The sequence below is a fragment of the Lissotriton vulgaris genome, chromosome 6 (assembly GCF_964263255.1).
Source record: "Lissotriton vulgaris chromosome 6, aLisVul1.2, whole genome shotgun sequence".
In the NCBI taxonomy this organism is placed as follows: Eukaryota; Metazoa; Chordata; class Amphibia; order Caudata; family Salamandridae; genus Lissotriton; species Lissotriton vulgaris.
Genome location: NC_141694.1, coordinates 23,540,030 through 23,562,074, shown reverse-complemented (window position 1 = coordinate 23,562,074; position 22,045 = coordinate 23,540,030). Strand labels below are relative to the sequence as shown.

General features: G+C 42.8%; 1 protein-coding gene across 8 annotated transcripts in view; it reads left to right on the top strand.

Moving 5' to 3' along the window:
- Positions 1-22,045, top strand: part of SLC29A1 (solute carrier family 29 member 1 (Augustine blood group)) — a 444,508-nt gene that overhangs the window by 403,291 nt on the left and 19,172 nt on the right. For all 8 annotated transcript variants that reach the window (XM_086925861.1, XM_086925862.1, XM_086925868.1 and 5 more), the window contains 2 exons: positions 8,939-9,047; positions 14,599-14,684. In XM_086925861.1, the coding sequence (XP_086781987.1) occupies positions 8,939-9,047; positions 14,599-14,684 (195 nt within the window). The remainder of the gene's footprint in view (positions 1-8,938; positions 9,048-14,598; positions 14,685-22,045) is intronic.

Here is a 22,045-nt window from a genome sequence, read left to right as displayed (position 1 = left end):
GCAAACGCTGCCCTGCCATGTACAGGGCAAGGGGTAGCGTTAGAGACCCCAGGCAGACACATGTCAGGCGTGAGTAGCACTCCTGCGCCCCCTACCACCGCCCAGACCCCTGGCTAAAACCTCTTTTGTGATAAGACACATGTATGGCGATTTCTCATCATCGCCCCCACGGAGAATGGCTAATCCGCTCTGAGGTGTGGAAGACAGCACAGCTGCCTATATCTAAGCTAAAGGACATTCAATATGCTAATTCGGTATCATAGCAAGTTTACCCCAAACAGTAACCATTTTAATGTTATTTACAAGCGGCCAAAGAACATTGATATAAAGATATTAGATGCAGTTAAGTGTGTGCTTTTTTAACACCTGTGTGAACATTCCACAAAGGGCACGTTTAAAACATTTCTGACACGTTAAAGGAAATCTGGGAACTGTGTTCTACCCTACTGTTCTAGTTTGTGAAGTTTGTGCTTAACACGGTCTGACCGACAATGGCACATATTTTCTGTTTATTGTATTTGTAGAACTGTTTACTATTGGTATTTTGTAAATATGAAACTTGCTACAAGAAATATTTCACCATCTTCTTCGTTAAAGCTTTCACACGTTTACATTTTCTTGTTTATTTTGAGACACGGAGAGATTACGCCGTTTGCCCAGAATCACAAGATGTTGAGCGGAGCCGAGAGTCGAACATGCTGTCCTAGTTCCAAAGTCGGCAGCTCTGCTCGTTAGGACATACTCCCTCATTCAGTTGCTCCTCCTTTTATCTGTCTGGAAATGCTTACAAACCTTACAGAAATGTCGGACTTCAGACTACAAGCACACACACACAACCACACACACAAAACCACACACACACACAAACACACAAACAACCACACCCACACACAACCACACCCACAACCACACCCACACAAGCACACCCACACACACACACAACCACACACACACAACCACACGCACAACCACAATCACACACACAACCACACACAACCATACACACATAACCACACACACAACCATACACACAACCACACACATGCACACAACCACAACCACACACATAACCACACACACAACCCCACAACCACACATACAACCACACATGCAACCACACAAACAACCACACGCACACAAGCACACACACAAGCACACACACAAGCACACACACAAGCACACACACACAAGCACACACACACAACAACACACACACAAATGCACACACACAAGCACACACACAGCCACACAGTCAGTGCACGCTTTCACTGGGCACAAACACCACCAGCCGTCAGTGCACGCTTTTACAGGGCACAAACACTACCAGCCAGCAGTGCACACTTTCACCAGGCACAGACACCATAAGTCGTCAGTGCACGCTTTCACCGGGCACAAACACCACCAGCCAGCAGTGCACGCTTCCACCAGGCACACACACACACCACCAGGCGTTAGTGCACGCTCTCACCAGGCACACACACACCACTAGCCGTTAGTGCACGCTTTCACCAGGCACACACACACCACCAGCCGTCAGTGCACACTTCCACCAGGCACACACCACCAGACATCAGTGCACGCTTTCACCAGGCGCACACACACCACCAGACGTCCGTGCATGCTTTCACCAGGCACACACACACCATTAGCCATCAGTGCACGCTTTCACCAGGCACACACACACCACCAGACGTCAGTGCATGCTTTCACCAGGCACACACACCACCAGCCCTCAGTGCACGCTTTCACCAGGCACACACACCACCAGACGGCAGTGCACACTTCCACCAGGCACACACACACCACCAGCCATCAATGCACAATTTCTACAGGCCCACACACCACCAGCCATCAGTGCACACATCAATTGTTAACGCATCCACAATTAACTATTGTAGCAATCGCAGTATGGTGCACTTTACTTTTATTGGTTATGATGGGTTGTGGTGCCCACCTAATCGCGCACTGTTCACCTGGTGCTCCGCACCTCGTTAGTTTACGTTTGTATATCCACACTATAAACCAACTATTTTTCTTTTGTTATCAGTTTTGCTTTTAATCTTATTTTTTCTTTCTAGCATCTCATCTTGTTATTCACAATATTCATAACAACATGCTTTTATACTCATTGCTTTGCAAATATCACATTTTCTTCAATACATTTCAACATTATACATGACTCATATAATCAATTTTCTGTCGATGAGCCCAATGCATTTCGGCACCATTTTGGCGCCTTCATCAGGGGAAGTTCTGCAAAAGTAAAAACACATAGTGTAAGTGTTCTATGTTTCATTGTATATGGGGGTTTACGTGAGTATGATGTGTTTTTTTTGCGTACCTGGTTGTACCTGCTGTGTGATGACGTGTGTATACAAGTATCCACCTCAACCGCAAGTTATCTGTTAGAACAAAATACAAATCCATCTTTAGCTAACTTTGCCGTAAGTTATATGAACTTAGTTAGCCTCTCCTAATTTGATGACGTACCTTATGCTCTCCGCCGCAAAACTCTGAAATAACAAATGTAAACATACTTAAAACTCTACTTCTATCACCATTAAACACACGACTGTTCTTAAAAGTATCCACACTGTACCTTATCTTCGCTATATCACTGGCGTCTAAAAGAATCAAAAAAGAAGAATAGATTGCCACGTGATTACTATCATGTATCAAGTGTTCCGCTCTTACTAACCCTATTTCACGTTCTGCTCGTACCTGTGTTTCCTTGACTGTCTCCTTCGACAAAAACCGCTGCCCTGTGCTAACTTCCGTATCACCTTCGCTCCCGATACTGACGTTACTTAAACTCCGCGTACTCCGTAGGTGTTGCGTAGTTTGGAAATGAAAAACGGACTCACTGCTGGCCATAGCACAATAAACGATGCTTACTCAGCGCCATCTTAGAATGGTGAAAACCACTAACTTACTAATTCGGTTTGCAACGCAGCTTGCTAGTTTTAATTATGGATGTTGAATAATGACCAGGCGTTCAAAGTAGTTTTTATTTAAAACCCATCCTCACTATGCTTCCAAATCCTTTGCTTTGAAACTGCATTCGTGTAATCCATTACTATGTAATACGCAGATGCCTGCCAAGCCCGCTTAACATCCCACAGTGTCTCTAACGGGATTAGCCCGATGTGTTCTACCATATTGGATCCTTGTCAATGGATTCGCCTGTGTTATTGAAATTGAGGATACATCGTGTATTCTTATGATGTCTCATGGTGGATATTGTGTATTGGACGAAGTGATTGTGTATACAGTTTGACGTGAATTACATCTTGTTTCAACCTGTTGTAACATTATCGTCTGACAGTAGGTTACATTTCAATTGAATGAAAGTATCGTTATATACATATGTCTACATTGTGGATGGTATATGATCCTGTAAACAGTTTACTATTTTATCCTTTGTTCTATTGTTCTCCCTAAAGGTAATATGCTAAATCGTATTTATCATGAAGACCTATCGGTACCATCGTATTAAGATATTTGATCCAAAACAGTTCTCGCTGCAATAACCTTTGGTGATTGTTAATCCCTGGTTTTGTTTGTACCTGTTCTATGACTAAGAATCTTAACTGAGAAATACTGTGTTTTTCTTGTCTCCAGTGTTGCACCAATGGTGAGGTTAGATTTTCATTGCGAATCCGACTTTTGTGTTCCGTTATTCTATCTTTTATTTTTCGTTCCGTTTTACCAATGTACATTTTACCACATGGACATTTAATGCCATACACAACATTCTGCGTATTGCAGTCACTGGTGTGTTTTAAATGTATTTGTTTTCCTGTGGTCGGATGGGTACAAACGTTTCCTGTTATTACATTGTTGCAATTTGTGCAATTGAGACATCGGATTGTCCCTTTGTGTGTTGTTGTTGACGGTGGTTGTTGTCTATGTTTCAGTCTCTCTCTTATATTCAATCCTCTGGTGTATGCATGAAATGGGAGTTCTTTAAATAATCCGTTGAAATCTCGCTCCATGGATAGTAATTCCCATCTTTTGTTGATGATGTTTTTGATTTTTTGTGATTGGGTTGTGTATTTAGTTACAAATACCATTCTATCTTGTGTTGTTTTTGTCCTTGGTTTCAGTAATTCCACTCTGTCCATTTGTGAAACCTTATTCATTTGCTCCTGTAGTGTCTCTGGTGCATATCCTCTGTCCTTATATTTTTGTACTTGCTTTGCAAGGGTATTTTCACATATTCGTGTGTCTGAACAGATGCGTTTAATCCGTATGAATTGCGACAACGGAAGATTCCTGATTAAACTCTTTGGATGAAAGCTCGAATAGCTGAGAGCATTATTTCGATCTGTAGGTTTTGTATACAATTCTGTTTCAAATCCACTCTCTGTTTTAGTGATTCTGACGTCTAAAAAGTCAATGACATCCTTGCTTATCTTATGTGTGAATTGAATTCTCGCATCAGCTTGATTCAGTGTTCTAATTGTCTGTTCCAATGATTCTTGAGTATCATCCCAAATCAAAAAAATGTCGTCGATAAATCGGCAATACATTTTCACATGTGGCCATTCACTCAAACTCATCAAGTTCTGTGCCTCGAATTGGGCCATGAATGTATTCGTGTAGGCTGGGGCCCCTGCAAAGCCCATAGAAGTTCCGTTGAGTTGTGCGTAATATTTGTCCTTCCATGCAAAGTAACTGTTGTAAAGACAGAATTTAAGCAACTGTAACAAAAAAAATGTTTTGTTGGTGGGTAAATCTTCCATCTTGAGCAATGCCCATTCTGCGGATTCCAGTCCTGCTAGATGTGGTATAGAAGTGTAAAGTGCCACCACATCTATGGTGCACATAATCCAGTGATTTTGGAAACCTTCTTGTATCCATGTTAGTTTGCTCAAAAAATCCGTTGTGTCCCTTATGTAAGATCCCCATTGCTGTACGAATTTCTGTAAGAAATGATCGATGTATTGTGCGAGGGGGTCAAAAATTGACCCACACCCGAGACAATAGGTCTAGATGGTGGGCTAGTTGGATGTTTATGGATCTTAGGGATCATATAGAGTTTCGGCCGTCTTGTTTTTTTTTCTGTTAGGTATGCCAGAGTTTGATCATCTATGCATTCATTCGTTTTGGCTTATTGCAAAATTCCATTTAGCATTGTTTGAAGCATTATGGTGGGGTCCGATGGTAACAGTAAATAAGTATCTGTGTTTGCCACATGTTCATCTATTTTGTGTTCATAATAATGCGTGTCCATTATTACCAGGGCGCCGCACTTGTCTGCCGGTTGTATGGTTAATGTTTCGTTGTTTGCCAAATTGTTTATGATGTTTTGTGCAGTCTTAGTCAGGTTGCTTAAATTCTGTCTTTACAACAGTTACTTTGCATGGAAGGACAAATATTACGCACAACTCAACGGAACTTCTATGGGCTTTGCAGGGGCCCCAGCCTACGCGAATATATTCATGGCCCAATTCGAGGCACAGAACTTGATGAGTTTGAGTGAATGGCCACATGTGAAAATGTATTGCCGATTTATCGACGACATTTTTTTGATTTGGGATGATACTCAAGAATCATTGGAACAGATAATTAGAACACTGAATCAAGCTGGTGCGAGAATTCAATTCACACATAAGATAAGCAAGGATGTCATTGACTTTTTAGACGTCAGAATCACTAAAACAGAGAGTGGATTTGAAACAGAATTGTATACAAAACCTACAGATCGAAATAATGCTCTCAGCTATTCGAACTTTCATCCAAAGAGTTTAATCAGGAATCTTCAGTTTTCGCAATTCATACGGATTAAACGCATCTGTTCAGACACACGAATATGTGAAAATACCCTTGCAAAGCAAGTACAAAAATATAAGGACAGAGGATATGCACCAGAGACACTACAGGAGCAAATGAATAAGGTTTCACAAATGGACAGAGTGGAATTGCTGAAACCAAGGACAAAAACAACACAAGATAGAATGGTATTTGTAACTAAATACACAACCCAATCACAAAAAATCAAAAACATCATCAACAAAAGATGGGAATTACTATCCATGGAGCGAGATTTCAACGGATTATTTAAAGAACTCCCATTTCATGCATACACCAGAGGATTGAATATAAGAGAGAGACTGAAACATAGACAACAACCACCGTCAACAACAACACACAAAGGGACAATCCGATGTCTCAATTGCACAAATTGCAACAATGTAATAACAGGAAACGTTTGTACCCATCCGACCACAGGAAAACAAATACATTTAAAACACACCAGTGACTGCAATACGCAGAATGTTGTGTATGGCATTAAATGTCCATGTGGTAAAATGTACATTGGTAAAACGGAACGAAAAATAAAAGATAGAATAACGGAACACAAAAGTCGGATTCGCAATGAAAATCTAACCTCACCATTGGTGCAACACTGGAGACAAGAAAAACACAGTATTTCTCAGTTAAGATTCTTAGTCATAGAACAGGTACAAACAAAACCAGGGATTAACAATCACCAAAGGTTATTGCAGCGAGAACTGTTTTGGATCAAATATCTTAATACGATGGTACCGATAGGTCTTCATGATAAATACGATTTAGCATATTACCTTTAGGGAGAACAATAGAACAAAGGATAAAATAGTAAACTGTTTACAGGATCATATACCATCCACAATGTAGACATATGTATATAACGATACTTTCATTCAATTGAAATGTAACCTACTGTCAGACGATAATGTTACAACAGGTTGAAACAAGATGTAATTCACGTCAAACTGTATACACAATCACTTCGTCCAATACACAATATCCACCATGAGACATCATAAGAATACACGATGTATCCTCAATTTCAATAACACAGGCGAATCCATTGACAAGGATCCAATATGGTAGAACACATCGGGCTAATCCCGTTAGAGACACTGTGGGATGTTAAGCGGGCTTGGCAGGCATCTGCGTATTACATAGTAATGGATTACACGAATGCAGTTTCAAAGCAAAGGATTTGGAAGCATAGTGAGGATGGGTTTTAAATAAAAACTACTTTGAACGCCTGGTCATTATTCAACATCCATAATTAAAACTAGCAAGCTGCGTTGCAAACCGAATTAGTAAGTTAGTGGTTTTCACCATTCTAAGATGGCGCTGAGTAAGCATCGTTTATTGTGCTATGGCCAGCAGTGAGTCCGTTTTTCATTTCCAAACTACGCAACACCTACGGAGTACGCGGAGTTTAAGTAACGTCAGTATCGGGAGCGAAGGTGATACGGAAGTTAGCACAGGGCAGCGGTTTTTGTCGAAGGAGACAGTCAAGGAAACACAGGTACGAGCAGAACGTGAAATAGGGTTAGTAAGAGCGGAACACTTGATACATGATAGTAATCACGTGGCAATCTATTCTTCTTTTTTGATTCTTTTAGACGCCAGTGATATAGCGAAGATAAGGTACAGTGTGGATACTTTTAAGAACAGTCGTGTGTTTAATGGTGATAGAAGTAGAGTTTTAAGTATGTTTACATTTGTTATTTCAGAGTTTTGCGGCGGAGAGCATAAGGTACGTCATCAAATTAGGAGAGGCTAACTAAGTTCATATAACTTACGGCAAAGTTAGCTAAAGATGGATTTGTATTTTGTTCTAACAGATAACTTGCGGTTGAGGTGGATACTTGTATACACACGTCATCACACAGCAGGTACAACCAGGTACGCAAAAAAAACACATCATACTCACGTAAACCCCCATATACAATGAAACATAGAACACTTACACTATGTGTTTTTACTTTTGCAGAACTTCCCCTGATGAAGGCGCCAAAATGGTGCCGAAATGCATTGGGCTCATCGACAGAAAATTGATTATATGAGTCATGTATAATGTTGAAATGTATTGAAGAAAATGTGATATTTGCAAAGCAATGAGTATAAAAGCATGTTGTTATGAATATTGTGAATAACAAGATGAGATGCTAGAAAGAAAAAATAAGATTAAAAGCAAAACTGATAACAAAAGAAAAATAGTTGGTTTATAGTGTGGATATACAAACGTAAACTAACGAGGTGCGGAGCACCAGGTGAACAGTGCGCGATTAGGTGGGCACCACAACCCATCATAACCAATCATTGACTCTAGGAGTGACAATCCTAAATAATCGCAGCACTAATAGATCATTAAATAAATACCAGTTTAACACGGAGTGCTCCTTACAAACCCAATTTACCATATTTAGCACTTTACTTTTAAACATATTCATCTAAAGCTCAGCATGCCACCATTGCTACAAAAATAAATACACATTTTTTTTAGACTTTTGTTGCAATTGGTGTTGCAATATTTAGCAATGCCAATAGCTCAAACTTAATTAATGAGAGACCTATTGCATTTCAAATGCTTGTTGTATACACTATTGCGTCGCTCTAAGTGAGACGGGTATGCACAGACGTGGGTACCGTGCACACTGTGTCCCTGGAACCAAACTTTACCCGGCAGATGAGCCCTAACTGGGGTGAAACCGGTCCGAGGTTGCTTGTGCTCTGGTTCAATGAGGACCTGGGTTGGCAGTTTGGGCTGGACTGTTCTTATTGATGCAGGGTCAAGACTGATTTACATACAGCTGTGTCTGAATTGAGGTGGCATGGTGTGCAGAATAACAATAAACTAGGACGCGGCCCAAGTAATTACCAGTGGCTGAGATTAATTCAGGCTTTCCATCCATCACCTTGGCATATTTTATTATACCAAAGATGACTTAGGTCCTGAGACAAGATATAAGTAACGTAATTAATCATGTGAAGTTAGCTACTCAAAGCGTCAGATAGGTTTAGGTTGGAGTGAGAAACTCCTTCTGCCTGTCTCCTCTGGCCTCTGCTGTAGTCTCCTGCTGCTCTGTGTCTTACAATGCTTGTCCCGCTGCCTCTGGTCTCATCCTTTGTGCCTGTTCTCTCTCCTCAGATCTGGGTCCTAGCTCTCAGTGTCTGCCTGGTGTTCACAGTTACCATCGGTATATTCCCAGCTGTCACCGCTGACGTGAAGTCCGCAATCGCAGGAACCGGCAAATGGAGTAAGTATCATCGGGGGAGTCTGATGTAGAAGGTCTAAAGACGAGGGCGTCTCTGATCCACTATGAAGGAGAGATGTTCTGTTCATACAAAGCTTTGCCCCACTAGGCTCTCTTTGGGTTGTTTACTGGGATTACAGCGGTTCTTGGAGCTGAATTTTAGTAGTAAACAAAGGCTGCAGACCTTCATTGAGCACCTATCAGTGCTCAAAGATTGAATATCATGGAAGCTGTAGGGTTGTATCCAAACTACACTTGTAAAGCAGACTGTGCTAAGAGGAGTTCTTCAAGAGTTCTTCAAAGGTGGACTTTCCTTAAAATCAGACCAGAATATTGGAGTAGTTGATGGAATCCACCATTATTAAAGGGCTCACAGGGAGGGGGGTCTGCAGAAAACTCCTGTATGCGATGAGGTGTCCCACGTTCCCACATAATGTATCCTAGGCACCCAGATGTGGATTTAGGAGGGAGAGGCCCTTGTTGTCCCGCGCAGGGTTAGATCAGTGAGAGAGCAAATGAGAGCGGTGGGTGGGAGGAGTTTCATTAAAAGTTCTGTTCATACGATAGAAAGTGTATTATAAGAATCCGGTGACGGATGCATCACTTGTGTGTTCGTTGACTCTCCAGTTTTTGACATGGATAAGTCCGGCTCTGACAACAGAAGTCTGTAGACCATATGGTCTTATTCAGGAAAACATGGACAACAGTTTTATCATGGAATGATACGTATACAGCCGCGCTCGCCTCTGATGCTCGGAGTCTGCCCTGCGCTGCCGATGGGTCTGTGAGCAGCGGCGGGAGCCGTGCGCGAGAGCCTGGACTGGGAGCCGGAGGCACAGGCTACTGCTGCTGTTGTACTGTTGTGCACCGAAACGCAACCCGCCAGCACAGCCTAGCCCTCCGCGGCATGCGCTCTCCCCACTGCAGCCTCATCTAATGGGGAAGTGCGCCTGGAAGGAGAGGAAAAGGCAGCAGGCGAGCGGTTTCCTCTTCCTTTTTTGGGATCAGGACGGGAGCCAGAGCTGCAGCAGCAGATTCAGACAGGAAGGAGCGGCATGACTGGAACTCACAGCAGCATGCAGCTGGGGGGCGAGGGTCGCAGAAATTCAAGAGCAACAACCTGATGTCCTCGCCAATACCGGTAACACTAGGCGTCCCCCAAGGATCCTCTCTATCCCCAACTTTGTTCAACCTAGTCATGAAACCTCTCACCACCTTGCTACAAGCATCCAATGTACACTTTCCCATGTACGCCGATGACACCCAACTTTATCTCAAATTACAATCCCCCAATGACATCTTGCTCCTGAACTTAACGATCAGATGCACCCAATCCTGGCTTGCCGATAATCACCTCAAACTCAATGCCCTGAAAACAGAGTTCCTTCTGATCTCACCTCCAGCAAAGATATCCACCACTCAAATCTGGCTTAAACTCCTAACCGCACTCAATGTCCAACCCACCATCGTGGACTCAGCAAAATCTTAAGGCATAACACTCGACACCAATCTCAACATGCAGCAACATATCAGCAAGGCAACAAAGGGAGCGAACTTCCAGATCAATACTCTGAGGAAACTTAAACCCTTCCTCCCAGCCAAAGTCTTCCAAACCGCAGTACAAGCACTAGTCATCCCACAAATTGAATACGGCAGCACCGCCCTCTGCGGACTCCCCCTAACTACAACCGCACCACTAAGAGCTTCTCTAAATGCTGCAGCGAGACTCATCACTGGGTCAAAAAAGCACTCCCATATTACCCCTGACTTGAGATCCCTGAATTGGCTGCCTTTTGAAGTAGAATTCATCTGAAAATCGCCTGCCTGACACACAAGGCGGTACACCTAAACTCACCCGGCTACCTCGCTCAGAAACTGACAATCTCTGGGAGAACTAGAAACACGAGAGGCACAAACAATCTGCTGCTGAAACCTCGAAGATTCCGGAAGGAAAAAACATATAAGCGCTCCTTCTCAGGAATGGCGCCTAGGATTTGGAACTCACTCCCTCCCGAAACCAGGCTTATCTCTTCCACTTCACTCTTTAAAAAATAAGTAAAAGCTATCCTCATGGCTAAATAAACTTGAACTAGCATCTCAAACTCTGTTAACACTCTGCACCAACCTGTACTTCATGTTTGACCCCTTTGCTTATTTGTATGAGTTGTCTTATTACTCACATGATTGGCCTTGCAGCCACCTATTTGTACTGTGTTATCTATTGATTTATCTGATTGACTATGTTCCCTCATGTACCCCTCTATGTAAAGCGCTCTGATATCTGCGAAGATCTTGTTCGCGCTATATAAAACTTTCAAAATAAATAAAAATAAATAAATACTTGTTGAAATGCTAATCAATCAATTAATCATGGGTTTGATGAGCACGACTACTCATCCGTAAGGGTCTCAAGGCGCTAGGGGGTGGGGTGGGGGGGTGGGGAGGGGGTAGGGTCCTGTCCATTAAGGAGGAGGTCTATTGAAGAGCCAGGTCTTGTTGGGGAGTGATGTTGTCTGTCTGAGGTGGAGCGGGAGGGCGTTCCAGGCTCTGGCCGCGAGGAACGAAAAGGAGTGGCCTCCCGATCTGGACTTCCTGGTGCTAATAAAAAATTTTTTATTACTAAATGGTTGGGGTGGAATAAAAAAAACAATAAGAGCGAGAGGTAAAGACCAAGAGACGGACAGAAGGAGAACAGTAGAGTGGAAAACCGAGACAGACGAGAAAAAAGTGAACTGGCGCGGTTGAGAATATATAATATAAAACAAGACAATACAAAATAACAAACATAAAACACTCTGTCACATCCATGTACATGCCACGGTGGAAAACAGGCCATTTATGTGGCACGGATTCACCAAAAGTTTAATCCTGTGTCCATTATCGTTGATTTGGTAGGATATTTCAACGGGGCTATGTAACCTGACGGGTAGCTCTGCCGTCTGACAAGCCTTGGACTAGCAGATGAGTGTCACTGTAGAGGTAGCAGTGCTGTCTCAGATCTGAGTGTGTAACTTCTGTGTGACACTAGTGACAGCTCTGACACGAGATCCGAGCTTGAAGGTTCTGTCCTGTAGATATCAGCTTGTACATTATATATTAATGCTGTGGTTAAAGGTGTGATTTTATCTTGATATATGAATGGTTTATTTGGTTTATTTAAACTTATGACAAAGTTGTCAAATGAGAAATGCATGGGGACTAAAAGTTGCCCAGTCCCCAAGGGATACCACTGCTGCCTCGAATCAGAACCGATGGAATCTGCGTGTCCGCGGATGAGAACTGCTGTGTGAGGCCAGAGCCAGCAAGTCTGGTGTTACCCTGTTGGGTATTTTATTTTATTTTTAATGTGGTAACTGGTGGAGGGTGTCAAGGAGCAGTGTGTCCTTTGATGTATTTATTATGTTGACATGGAAGTTTAATTGCGGATTGATGGCCTTTTTGTTCAACAAGTGTATGCTGTTAGGCTGCCTTAGCCTGTCAAAAACACACAGTACTAATCTCCCCAGTGAGTTCATTTGTTTCACATTGCTGTCTGGATACCAGGTTGCCTGGGGTGTAACGCAGGACCATGCAATCCCTATGGTTGAGGAGGGCCCTCAACGCTCCAGGGCCGTTCAACCATTTAAAGGCGGGGTCTTTCAGCTCGAAGCCAATGATTGGCCGTAAAATATGGAAGTTTCTGGCCCCTCGATACATTCTAAGGTGGGGGGTGGGGTTCATAATGTTTCGTTAACGCCACTGCATGTGGTATTTAAAGTTTATGTTCTCATTTTAAAGATACTCCCTTGTTTACGCTTTCTTAAAGACGCAACAAAAATGCTGGCCCTTTTTCGAAAGTCTCTTCTATGCAGTGGAGGTTGGTGGCAAATCAATTCATAAACTTTATTTGACAACTAAGTCATAAAAGCAAATCACATTGGGAGGGCGCAAAAAATATACACATAACAAATACACATAATACAGCTAACATATACACCTATATGCATATAACACATACTCATAATACACAGAACAAATACGCAATAATATACACATTAACATACTTTTTTACACAAAGATATCACTTACCATACTCTGCTGCTCGATGTTCTCAGCGCGTCCTTCAAGTGCGAAGCTCACAGCCATCTCTCTTACAAAAAAGTCACTGTTCCAAAGCGTTTTGATTGGCTGGAGCGGGCTGGCTCCACGCTACATTATGCACTGTGGGCCTGTGCCTGCTCTCCAACCCAACTGTCCAAGAGAGCCAGGTTGGAGAGGTTTGAACCGCGCGGATAGTGTGTGTGAGGGGTAAGAGGGTGTCGGGGTCTACACTCCTCTGCTCCCACGTAGAGTCTCCACTTTCTCTATGCTCTGTTTTGCTGTGTTTGCCTTTTAATTCATCTTTGAACTTCTTTTCATAACACTGTTCTTTGAGGCTACAGCTTATCTTTGTGCTATTTTCTTTCTAGAATACTTAGGGACAGCGCTCCTAACGCCGCCTCACTATTATTTAACCCTAACGAAATACAGATGAATTGGCTTTGCTAGTGATTGTTTTTGTTTTGTTTTATGCTTTCTCTGCTTGTTCACCTTTTTCTTTCTTTCTGTCTTTTCCCTTTTCTTTGTTTTCCTTTTTTCATTCACTTGTACCACCTGCCTTTATTTCTTTTCTTGTTATTTCCTAGCTCTGTATTTTTTTTTTATTTGTCTCTCTATTTACTCCTGTGTCCTATATGTGGGTAATCTACCCCCGAGAACGGATACTGCAAACTGCTTCTAACACTATTAATACAGAATGTTGTATGGCCGAATACACACCTGCAAGCGTGCTTATATGCGCCATGTCTCTTTCTCAGGTTGAGCGGTTACTATTATTATAAACTTTTGTAAAGCACGCTTCTACCTCACCTGGGCCACCCTAGAACTACAATTCTCCTAGATAGGCTTTGGAAGACTAGTCTCTTGGTGTGGGCTTCCAGTTCCGCACTGGCAAAGTTTATCTACCCTGTAGAGGAGTTTGATTAACTAAATTGTGAAAGCCACTGTGTTGGTTATCGAAGGACCTCTGGGTAAGAAGTACCAGACAAGTCTAACTTCTGCGAAGGTCCTTTGACCACATGACAATGCACTGGTATCTTGGTGATGTAGGAAGCCAGAGAAGGAGCCTCATCAAGGCTGTGATTCAGAGGAGTATGCAACTTACCAGATCCTAGAGGGTGACAAGTGATCTTGGGTCCACCATACTCTGAGGTGGGCATTCACCATCATCCAACTTTTACTGGGTCCGCCTCAATATTTATACCGGTTTCTGGGGCCATTATTAGGTAATGAGGAAGTCACAGGTTTGAGTGAAGAGATCTTAGGGTCTAAGAGTAATTAAGTCACTATAAATGTGTGTTTTTCTCGCTCATTTCTACTCTTTTCCAAACCCCCTTTCTTTCCTTTTCATCTACCCAGTTTCTTTATTTCTGAATATTTATAGGCCTCATTCACCTTCCTTGATATGTTTCCTCTGTATTAAGAGCTCCATGGTATGCCAGCTGTCCCTCTCATCTGAAATGTCTTTCTTTCACAGACATGTATTTCATCCCAGTCTCCTGTTTCCTGTTTTTCAATGTCTTTGACTGGGCTGGCCGAAGCCTCACAGCAGCCTGCATGTGGGTAAGTAATGTGTTTGGGGAGATGTCGCTGTGGTCCAAATGTTGCTGCTGTAACGTGTGTAGGGAGCAGACGGTGTGTGCCTGCGATAGGTAAGATATGCACCACTGCAACAAAGTGTACATCACAAGCAATTGGGCTTGATTGCTTTTAAGCATTTGCAGTGCTTTATCACTAGACCAAGTATTCGAGAATAACATTTTGCAAGAAAAGAGCCCGTGTTTGTAGCCCGACAGGCATCACAGTGTGCAGTCTTGCAGAATTGTGAAATGTAGTTCTCCAGTATTTGATCTTTCATAAATTCATATGTGTGAATCGTCACAGTCGTCGAGCTGATAGTACCACGTAACAATTTCAATAGCAATATTGCTTTAAAATTCTCATTAACATTAATGTTAAACGTATCCCGGAGGCTGTACACATTGTCACTTGAGTAACCTCATTAAAAATGAACCAATCATTAACCGATCAGGTACAAGCTGATTGAAGACCACACTCTGCAGACACCAACAATGTGTGAACCTTCTAGGCCTTGTGGTTCAAAGAGACTGATCTCTGGTGGTCCGCACACAGAGTGCATCTGTTGCCTGTATGCTGAACATCAGACAAAAGCCTGCAAGATTGGCGGATCATTTCCCTCCGAAACCATGATTGACCAGGAGGAAAAGACAACTACTAAGACTACAATAGTCTTAAGTCAAGGGGACTACTGCTTCAGATGAAGGCTTTGTTCCGTCTTCAGAACCTTATAAAAAGGCCCAAAAAATGCCTCGTCACAGATAAAAGGCTATCTCTGAAACAGTTTCAGATGAGGAGGAACCATCAACCTCCACAACAGTTGACAACAGATCTTACAGGTCAAATTTGCAATCTCTGACTTATTCTCCCAATTCTGAAACACTTAAGATTTCTTTTTCACTTTTAGCATTACCTACAGTAAAGATAGTACAGTAGATGAAGACCTTATTGACGACCCAGTCGATGACAACACCAGTCGGTCAGGAACCGACCGAGTCCATTAAAGATACTTTCGACAACAACTGGTATGGCACCATCATCGATGACAAAGAGAACGTCAATGATTCTGTCAATACTTAGAAACAACTTTCGATGACCGGATAATCATCCGTAAGATCACTGATGAGAAGATACCAGTCGACAACATCATCCGTAAGATTACCATAGACAACAAAAATACAGCTAACAACACCAATATCTGTAATATCAGAAACTGGAGTTCAATCATCTAGTCTTTCTCATCATACATCACCAGGCAAGGAACCATCTCAACGACCAGCAGGGTTATTGGATACAGAAAGATCCAAAGATGAAGTGCCCTTTGGCCAGGCATACCGTCCACATAACTTTGAGTGAAATGCCAGGAATATGATGTAGATTGACAGTACAGCGGTGAAGTTTCTCAGGAGCAGTACCCCTAAGAGGCCCTCCTTCCAGCAGCACTGACTGTTACTCAATGGTTGAGTTTCAGAGAGGCCAGACTAGGGGAGGGAGATTAGGGAGTGTACTGCGGGGAGGGAGATCTGGAACGAAAGATTGGTAGATGCTTAGGGCCTGATGTAGGTAATTGTGAAATACCGAATTCTTAATACCGAATTTTACCGATTTGTTATTAACAAATCGGTATTTCAGATGTAGGTAAGAATTCAGTAAAAAATACCGAATCCTTAATATTCGTTATTACTGAATCGGTAATTGAGTTTCGGTAATAAGGAATACCTACCCATTCATTCCAATGGGCTTGGAGGCCCATAGGAATGAATGTGAAGACATTCGGTATTACTGAATCAGTAATACCGGGAGGTATTTCAAGGGTGCCAGGGTGTCCAAAGGACACCCTGTTGCACCCCTGAAATGTGCATGTGTGCACATGTGGCACACATACATGCCCTAAGGGCATGGATGTGTGCCACATGGCACAGAAATAAAAGCAAAAAAGTGCTTTTTGTAAGGAAATCGCTTTTTACCACCAACTTGGAGTTGGTGGTAAATAGCGATTCCTTAAGGCTGAGGTGCACTCTTTTTAGTGCTACCTACATTGCATTTACGGAATCGGTATTACCGATTCCTTAAATGCAAGAGCAATAAGGAATCGGTATTAAGTAATCAATATTTTCTGGTTCCTTATAACCAATTCCTTCCCTACATCAGGAATGGCTAAATACCGGTCGTTAATGGTGAAATTTACCGAATTTCACCGTTACCGACCGGTATTTGGCCACTTACATTGGGCCCTTAGGCTCTTGTTTTTTTTCCCAGCTAGAAGTTTTGTTAATTTTAACCATGGATGAGGTTTACTAGCGTCTGTTTTTACCTTTTAATATAAAGGTGGTTAGCACATCACGTTCAGCTTTCATGAGACAACTCAGTTCTTTGAGACATTTGGAACCTCGGTGCAGCTCCAAGAGTGTCAGAAGATAAATCTCTTCTTTTGTGAGAGCAAACAGTTCTATAGTTTTTGTTTTTAAAACAAAGATTTTCTCAGAGATTGATGACGTTGTTATTTCTCACAATTCTCAACAGACGAATGTCAATATTCTTATCTTCTGAGTATATAAATGCTTAAAGGGTTCACCAACTTCCTTGTAGTTCCAAGGTTTTGGGGCACATCAGACAAATTGTTTAAGTTTCAACAATGTCGTGAAACTCCGAGCGATTGTTTCGATTATCTTTTGATAATTACATTTTTCTGCAAGAATAAATACTCAACAGCTTCTCTGGAAACCTATGCACAACTGGATTGGGTTTCCATGCACCTTTCTTCCTTGCTTCCAGGTGTGTCGTAGATGGAAAGACACTCTGTCTCCAGTTGCATGGATGCTATGCTCACCTGGAAATACTGTTGACTCACGAGCCTTACTCGCTGGGATGCACTGAATCCTATCTGAGTCACTGAAATCACAAGTTGCGTACTTCTCTCAGAATCGCGTTATATAGAGTCCGAGAACTTACATGGCTGATAAGATCTCAGAAGCTCTTTTGAGACCTTGTCATACTCTTGCGAGATCTTACCATTGAAAACGTATTGTAGCGCAGACTGGAAACTAGTGGGAAAAGTGTCAATGGTAATCAATAACCTTCATGTCAAAATGAAGTATCTTTTTGGGAGCTGGCTGTAGGCACCTGGCCCAGACCGGTCTAGAATGCCACGCAGTAAACATACAGAGCAAATCGCACAGAGTGCACAGCAGTGGGTCATGCACCACGCGACATGCAGAATAAATCACATCATGTGCACAAGAGCATTGGGCTGTACAACCAGTCATGCCGGGCAGAAGCATCTTGTGGGAACGCCAGCGAGAAGCACAAAGTGACATTGTTTAACCAGCAAAGCTTGCTCCTCAACAATGAAAGAGTGAGATGGACTTTCCTTCCTTGGGGACTCCTGACAAAGATGATCAATACCCCATCTTAAAACTGGGGGAGGTGAAGATAGAAAGTCACACAAGACATTCTGCAAGGATCCAGAACCTTCTTAGTAGCATCAAGTCTCAACTTGTGAGCCGTTATACAAAGAGGAACAGTGTACAGATGCATCAGTGACACAGATCTCAGTGTCATTGGTTGGAGATGTAAGGATGATGATAGCTGATGATTAAAAAAGATAACCTTAAAAATGAGGGATGTCAACAACTCCAAGACAGCAGACACCACAACAAGCACCAGCTGCTCCATCACCAGTGGTGTTGCCTACACAACCACATTCTCCCACAGTGGCTGCAATAAATGTAAAACTGGCACCTTTGCCACCAGGTTGGACAAATGTTGTACGAGCTGATTCTCGTATTTCCGCCCACAGTGATTCTCCTCCGGATGGCCGAGCAGTTTTCCATTCTACAACAGAGAAAGCATCTAGGTGATATGTGTTGCTTGTTCCAACGAAAGGCGGTGATTGTTTTCCATGTCCTCAAGGATCCTCCGAAGACGTCAGTGAAGGCCATTCTTATTATCAATCCTATTTGAAAACAGAGCCATAAAGATTTACAAATGCAGGCGACTGTAGCAGCCGTTATCCCTCGACTGGATAAGAAATATGAAGCATCAGAGAAAATACTTGCATTCCTAATTGTTGTAATGTAAGCTGTGCAACGGAGATTGGGCAACCCATCAACACCCTGTATTGTGTCTCCTGACTGGCAGGGTAGCCGCTTCCGTAGACAACATCGGAAACAGTGTCGGCAACAGCTGCAACCTGGTCAGAGCAGGTAATTCGCAAACCATATTAGGAATATGCGATTGCCAAATGTGGTCAGATATCAGCCTTTCTTGATATATTTACCAGAAGAAAAGAAGGCGGAAGCAAAAGATATTCTCTGGAGGGGTAATGAACACCAGCAGCCATAATCGATTCAATTGATGGAGGCGGTGAACTGCAGGCTTCAGGCAACTGATGTGAGCAGCGGAAGTACAGAGGCCAGGGTAGCTCCTTAAGACAGCTTCAGGTCTGAGGTACAAAGTACAATACTAGATATGTCCTTTGATGGGGAATCATTATTTGGAAACATGTAGATGACACTGCTCAAAATATAAAATCTAGCACGGAGACAGCAAGATCACTGGGACTCTTGCAATATCGAAAGCAGAAGTCCTTCCGGGTCTACAGAGGCCAAATTCAACCAGCATACAGAGGAGGCTACCCGCGATATAGATGCCAACCGTATCACTCGCCATCAGTGATGTGGTCAAATTGTATCAAACACAATTCAGAGCTCCTTCTACAGCATATCCAAATGCACCATCATGGAGAAAGGAGGGCAGCCAGACCAGCACACGAAGAATGAGAAGAAGACGTTGACAAAGTGAAGGCATTGGCCATTATAGCCCCAGTCGCATTTTGGAAAATCCAGGGGAAGAATTTAATCTTGTCTGCGGAGCTGGAAAGCAATTACAACAGACCTGTGGGTCCTCAACTTAGTGGCATATGACCACACCTTGGAGACTGAGCAAACCCCTCCGGAGACACCACCTTGCAAAATGTAACAACATTTGCAATTACTGCAAGACAACATTCACGGCATGATATGAAAGTGACAATGGAATGAGTTCCCAAACACTAACAAAATTCAGGATTCTATTTTCGTTTATGTCTCGTCAAGAAGAAGTTAGGAGAATGGAAACTGATGCTGGACCCGCGTCAACTGAATGTGGACTCCAAAGAAACAGAAGTTCTCCAGCCTCTACGTTTATGGCAACCGTACACCTGAAAACGACTTACTTCTATTTCTGTATCTCCCCTACATTGAAAATTGACATTGCTTATCACTTTTGTTTGTGGGAACAGTTCTGGATTCAGGGGTGGAAAGAGTGTTTGCATGCTTGGTGTAGCCAATCTACAGCAAATGGAGTAAGAGTTGGACAACCAACAGGCACAGGCCGCAGGCGTATTCGAAGACAAGATCAAAGTAACAACAAGATTGAAGGAAGTGTTGCCCTGGTGGATACAAAGTCTCAACCCAAACACAGGACTCAAATTCCAGCTGGAGCCTCCAAACCTCATAGTGACCTCACTCAAATAGACATTGGGGAGTGCGCCTTTCAGGGGTTGGCTATAAGTGGCAAGTGGTCGCCATAGGAAGAGTGATGCACATAAATGTATTGGAACTACAAGGGTTTGAACCTTTTCTCCCAAGAATATCGGCATTTTCTGTTCTAGCTCGTATGACCCATACCGCAACAATATTTTATTTAAACAAACAGGGAGGAACAAGATCAAGTATTCTATCAAAGGAGGGACATATCTTAGGAAATTGGGCTGTGGGCAGCAACAGAGGTAATTTCCATCTGTGGTTTTGTGCATAGTTTATCATTGTTTTAAACCGACGTGACCATGTTTAGAACCAATGCGTTGGCCTTCTTGAAATGATAAAACAATGATACACTATGAACAACTGCATTCTATATTGATCGGCTCCTTTTGAGAAAGTGGCCCCTTGGGGGTTGTGGCACTGCAATTGAATTTAGTAGCAAGTTAGCAGCTTATTTTACACTTCCTGGGGAGTCGTAGTAGTCTCTTAGAAATGAAAATCAAAAGACGACAGGCAAAGAAATGAAAGGAGAACTATGAAAGGAGGAAAGTGAAAGCTAAAGGACTGGCCAACGAGCTCCGACACTGAACCGCTCTCATTTTCAAGTGGGTGTGCATCGGTGATCAGCAAATGCCACCATTCATGGGGCAAAGACAAGCCAGCCAATAACTAATATGGACCGAACCATTACCCATGCAGTTCAGTGTCATGGACAGAATGACATTCAGACAGACCATTGGCAGAAGCGAGCTGACACAAATACCCTATATGCATCTATATGCATGGTTGTTTGTATTATTTAATTATTTTCTTTCATTTCAAGTTCCTCACAGCTAAGCCTTTAGGGCCTCCCAAAGAGATTCCAGCAATATTTATTGGAGTGCAAAGGTTCTAACCCCTAGGGTGTGTCTAAGGGGGTGACTAACACCTACACCCTTCCCTACAAAGATAGTCTGTGTCATGCAACAAAATACCTAACTGTGAGCTTTAACACAGTGTAAAGCAATCCACCCTAAAAGGCCAATTGGCTTTAGCAGAGTAATTAAATCAAATGCCTTTTTCATACCCTTTATTATATACATCAGGCCTGCAACATGTGAATTACCTTTTCCTAGTTAACCAATTATGTTCCCAGTCCTCAATCAAGCCTGTAGCTGTTATTGTTGGATTGTTACTATAACCAACTCAGGCTTAGCGTACCGAGCGTAAGCTTCACCGTAATCAACTCAGGCCTGCTGCTATGAGGGTAAGCTTCACCGTAACCAACTCAGGCCTGCTACTATGAGCGTAACCATCACCGTAACCAACTCAGGCCTGCTGCTATGAGCGTAAGCTTCACCGTAACCAACTCAGGCCTGCTGCTATGAGCGTAAGCTTCACCGTAACCAACTCAGGCCTGCTGCTATGAGCGTAACCTTCACTGTAACCAACTCAGGCCTGCTGCTATGAGCGTAACCTTCACTGTAACCAACTCAGGCCTGCTGCTATGAGAGTAAGCTTCACCGTAACCAACTCAGGCCTGCTGCTATGAGCGTGAGCTTCACCGTAACCAACTCAGGCCTGCTGCTATGAGCGTAACCTTCACTGTAACCAACTAAGGCCTGCTGCTATGAGCGTAACCTTCACCACAAGGAAACCACCAGGCATACAGTCTTCACATTACAAATGTCTGCAAAATTACCGTTGACAAAGAAAAATACTCCTAAGTGGGCCTAACAAGCACAGTCACTGTGCGACTCTTCTATACTACCAGGTTTTCAGGGGGTGACCAAACCCCAAAACCTTTGCCTACATCAGTACCCTGTGAGATTCCCTGCAACA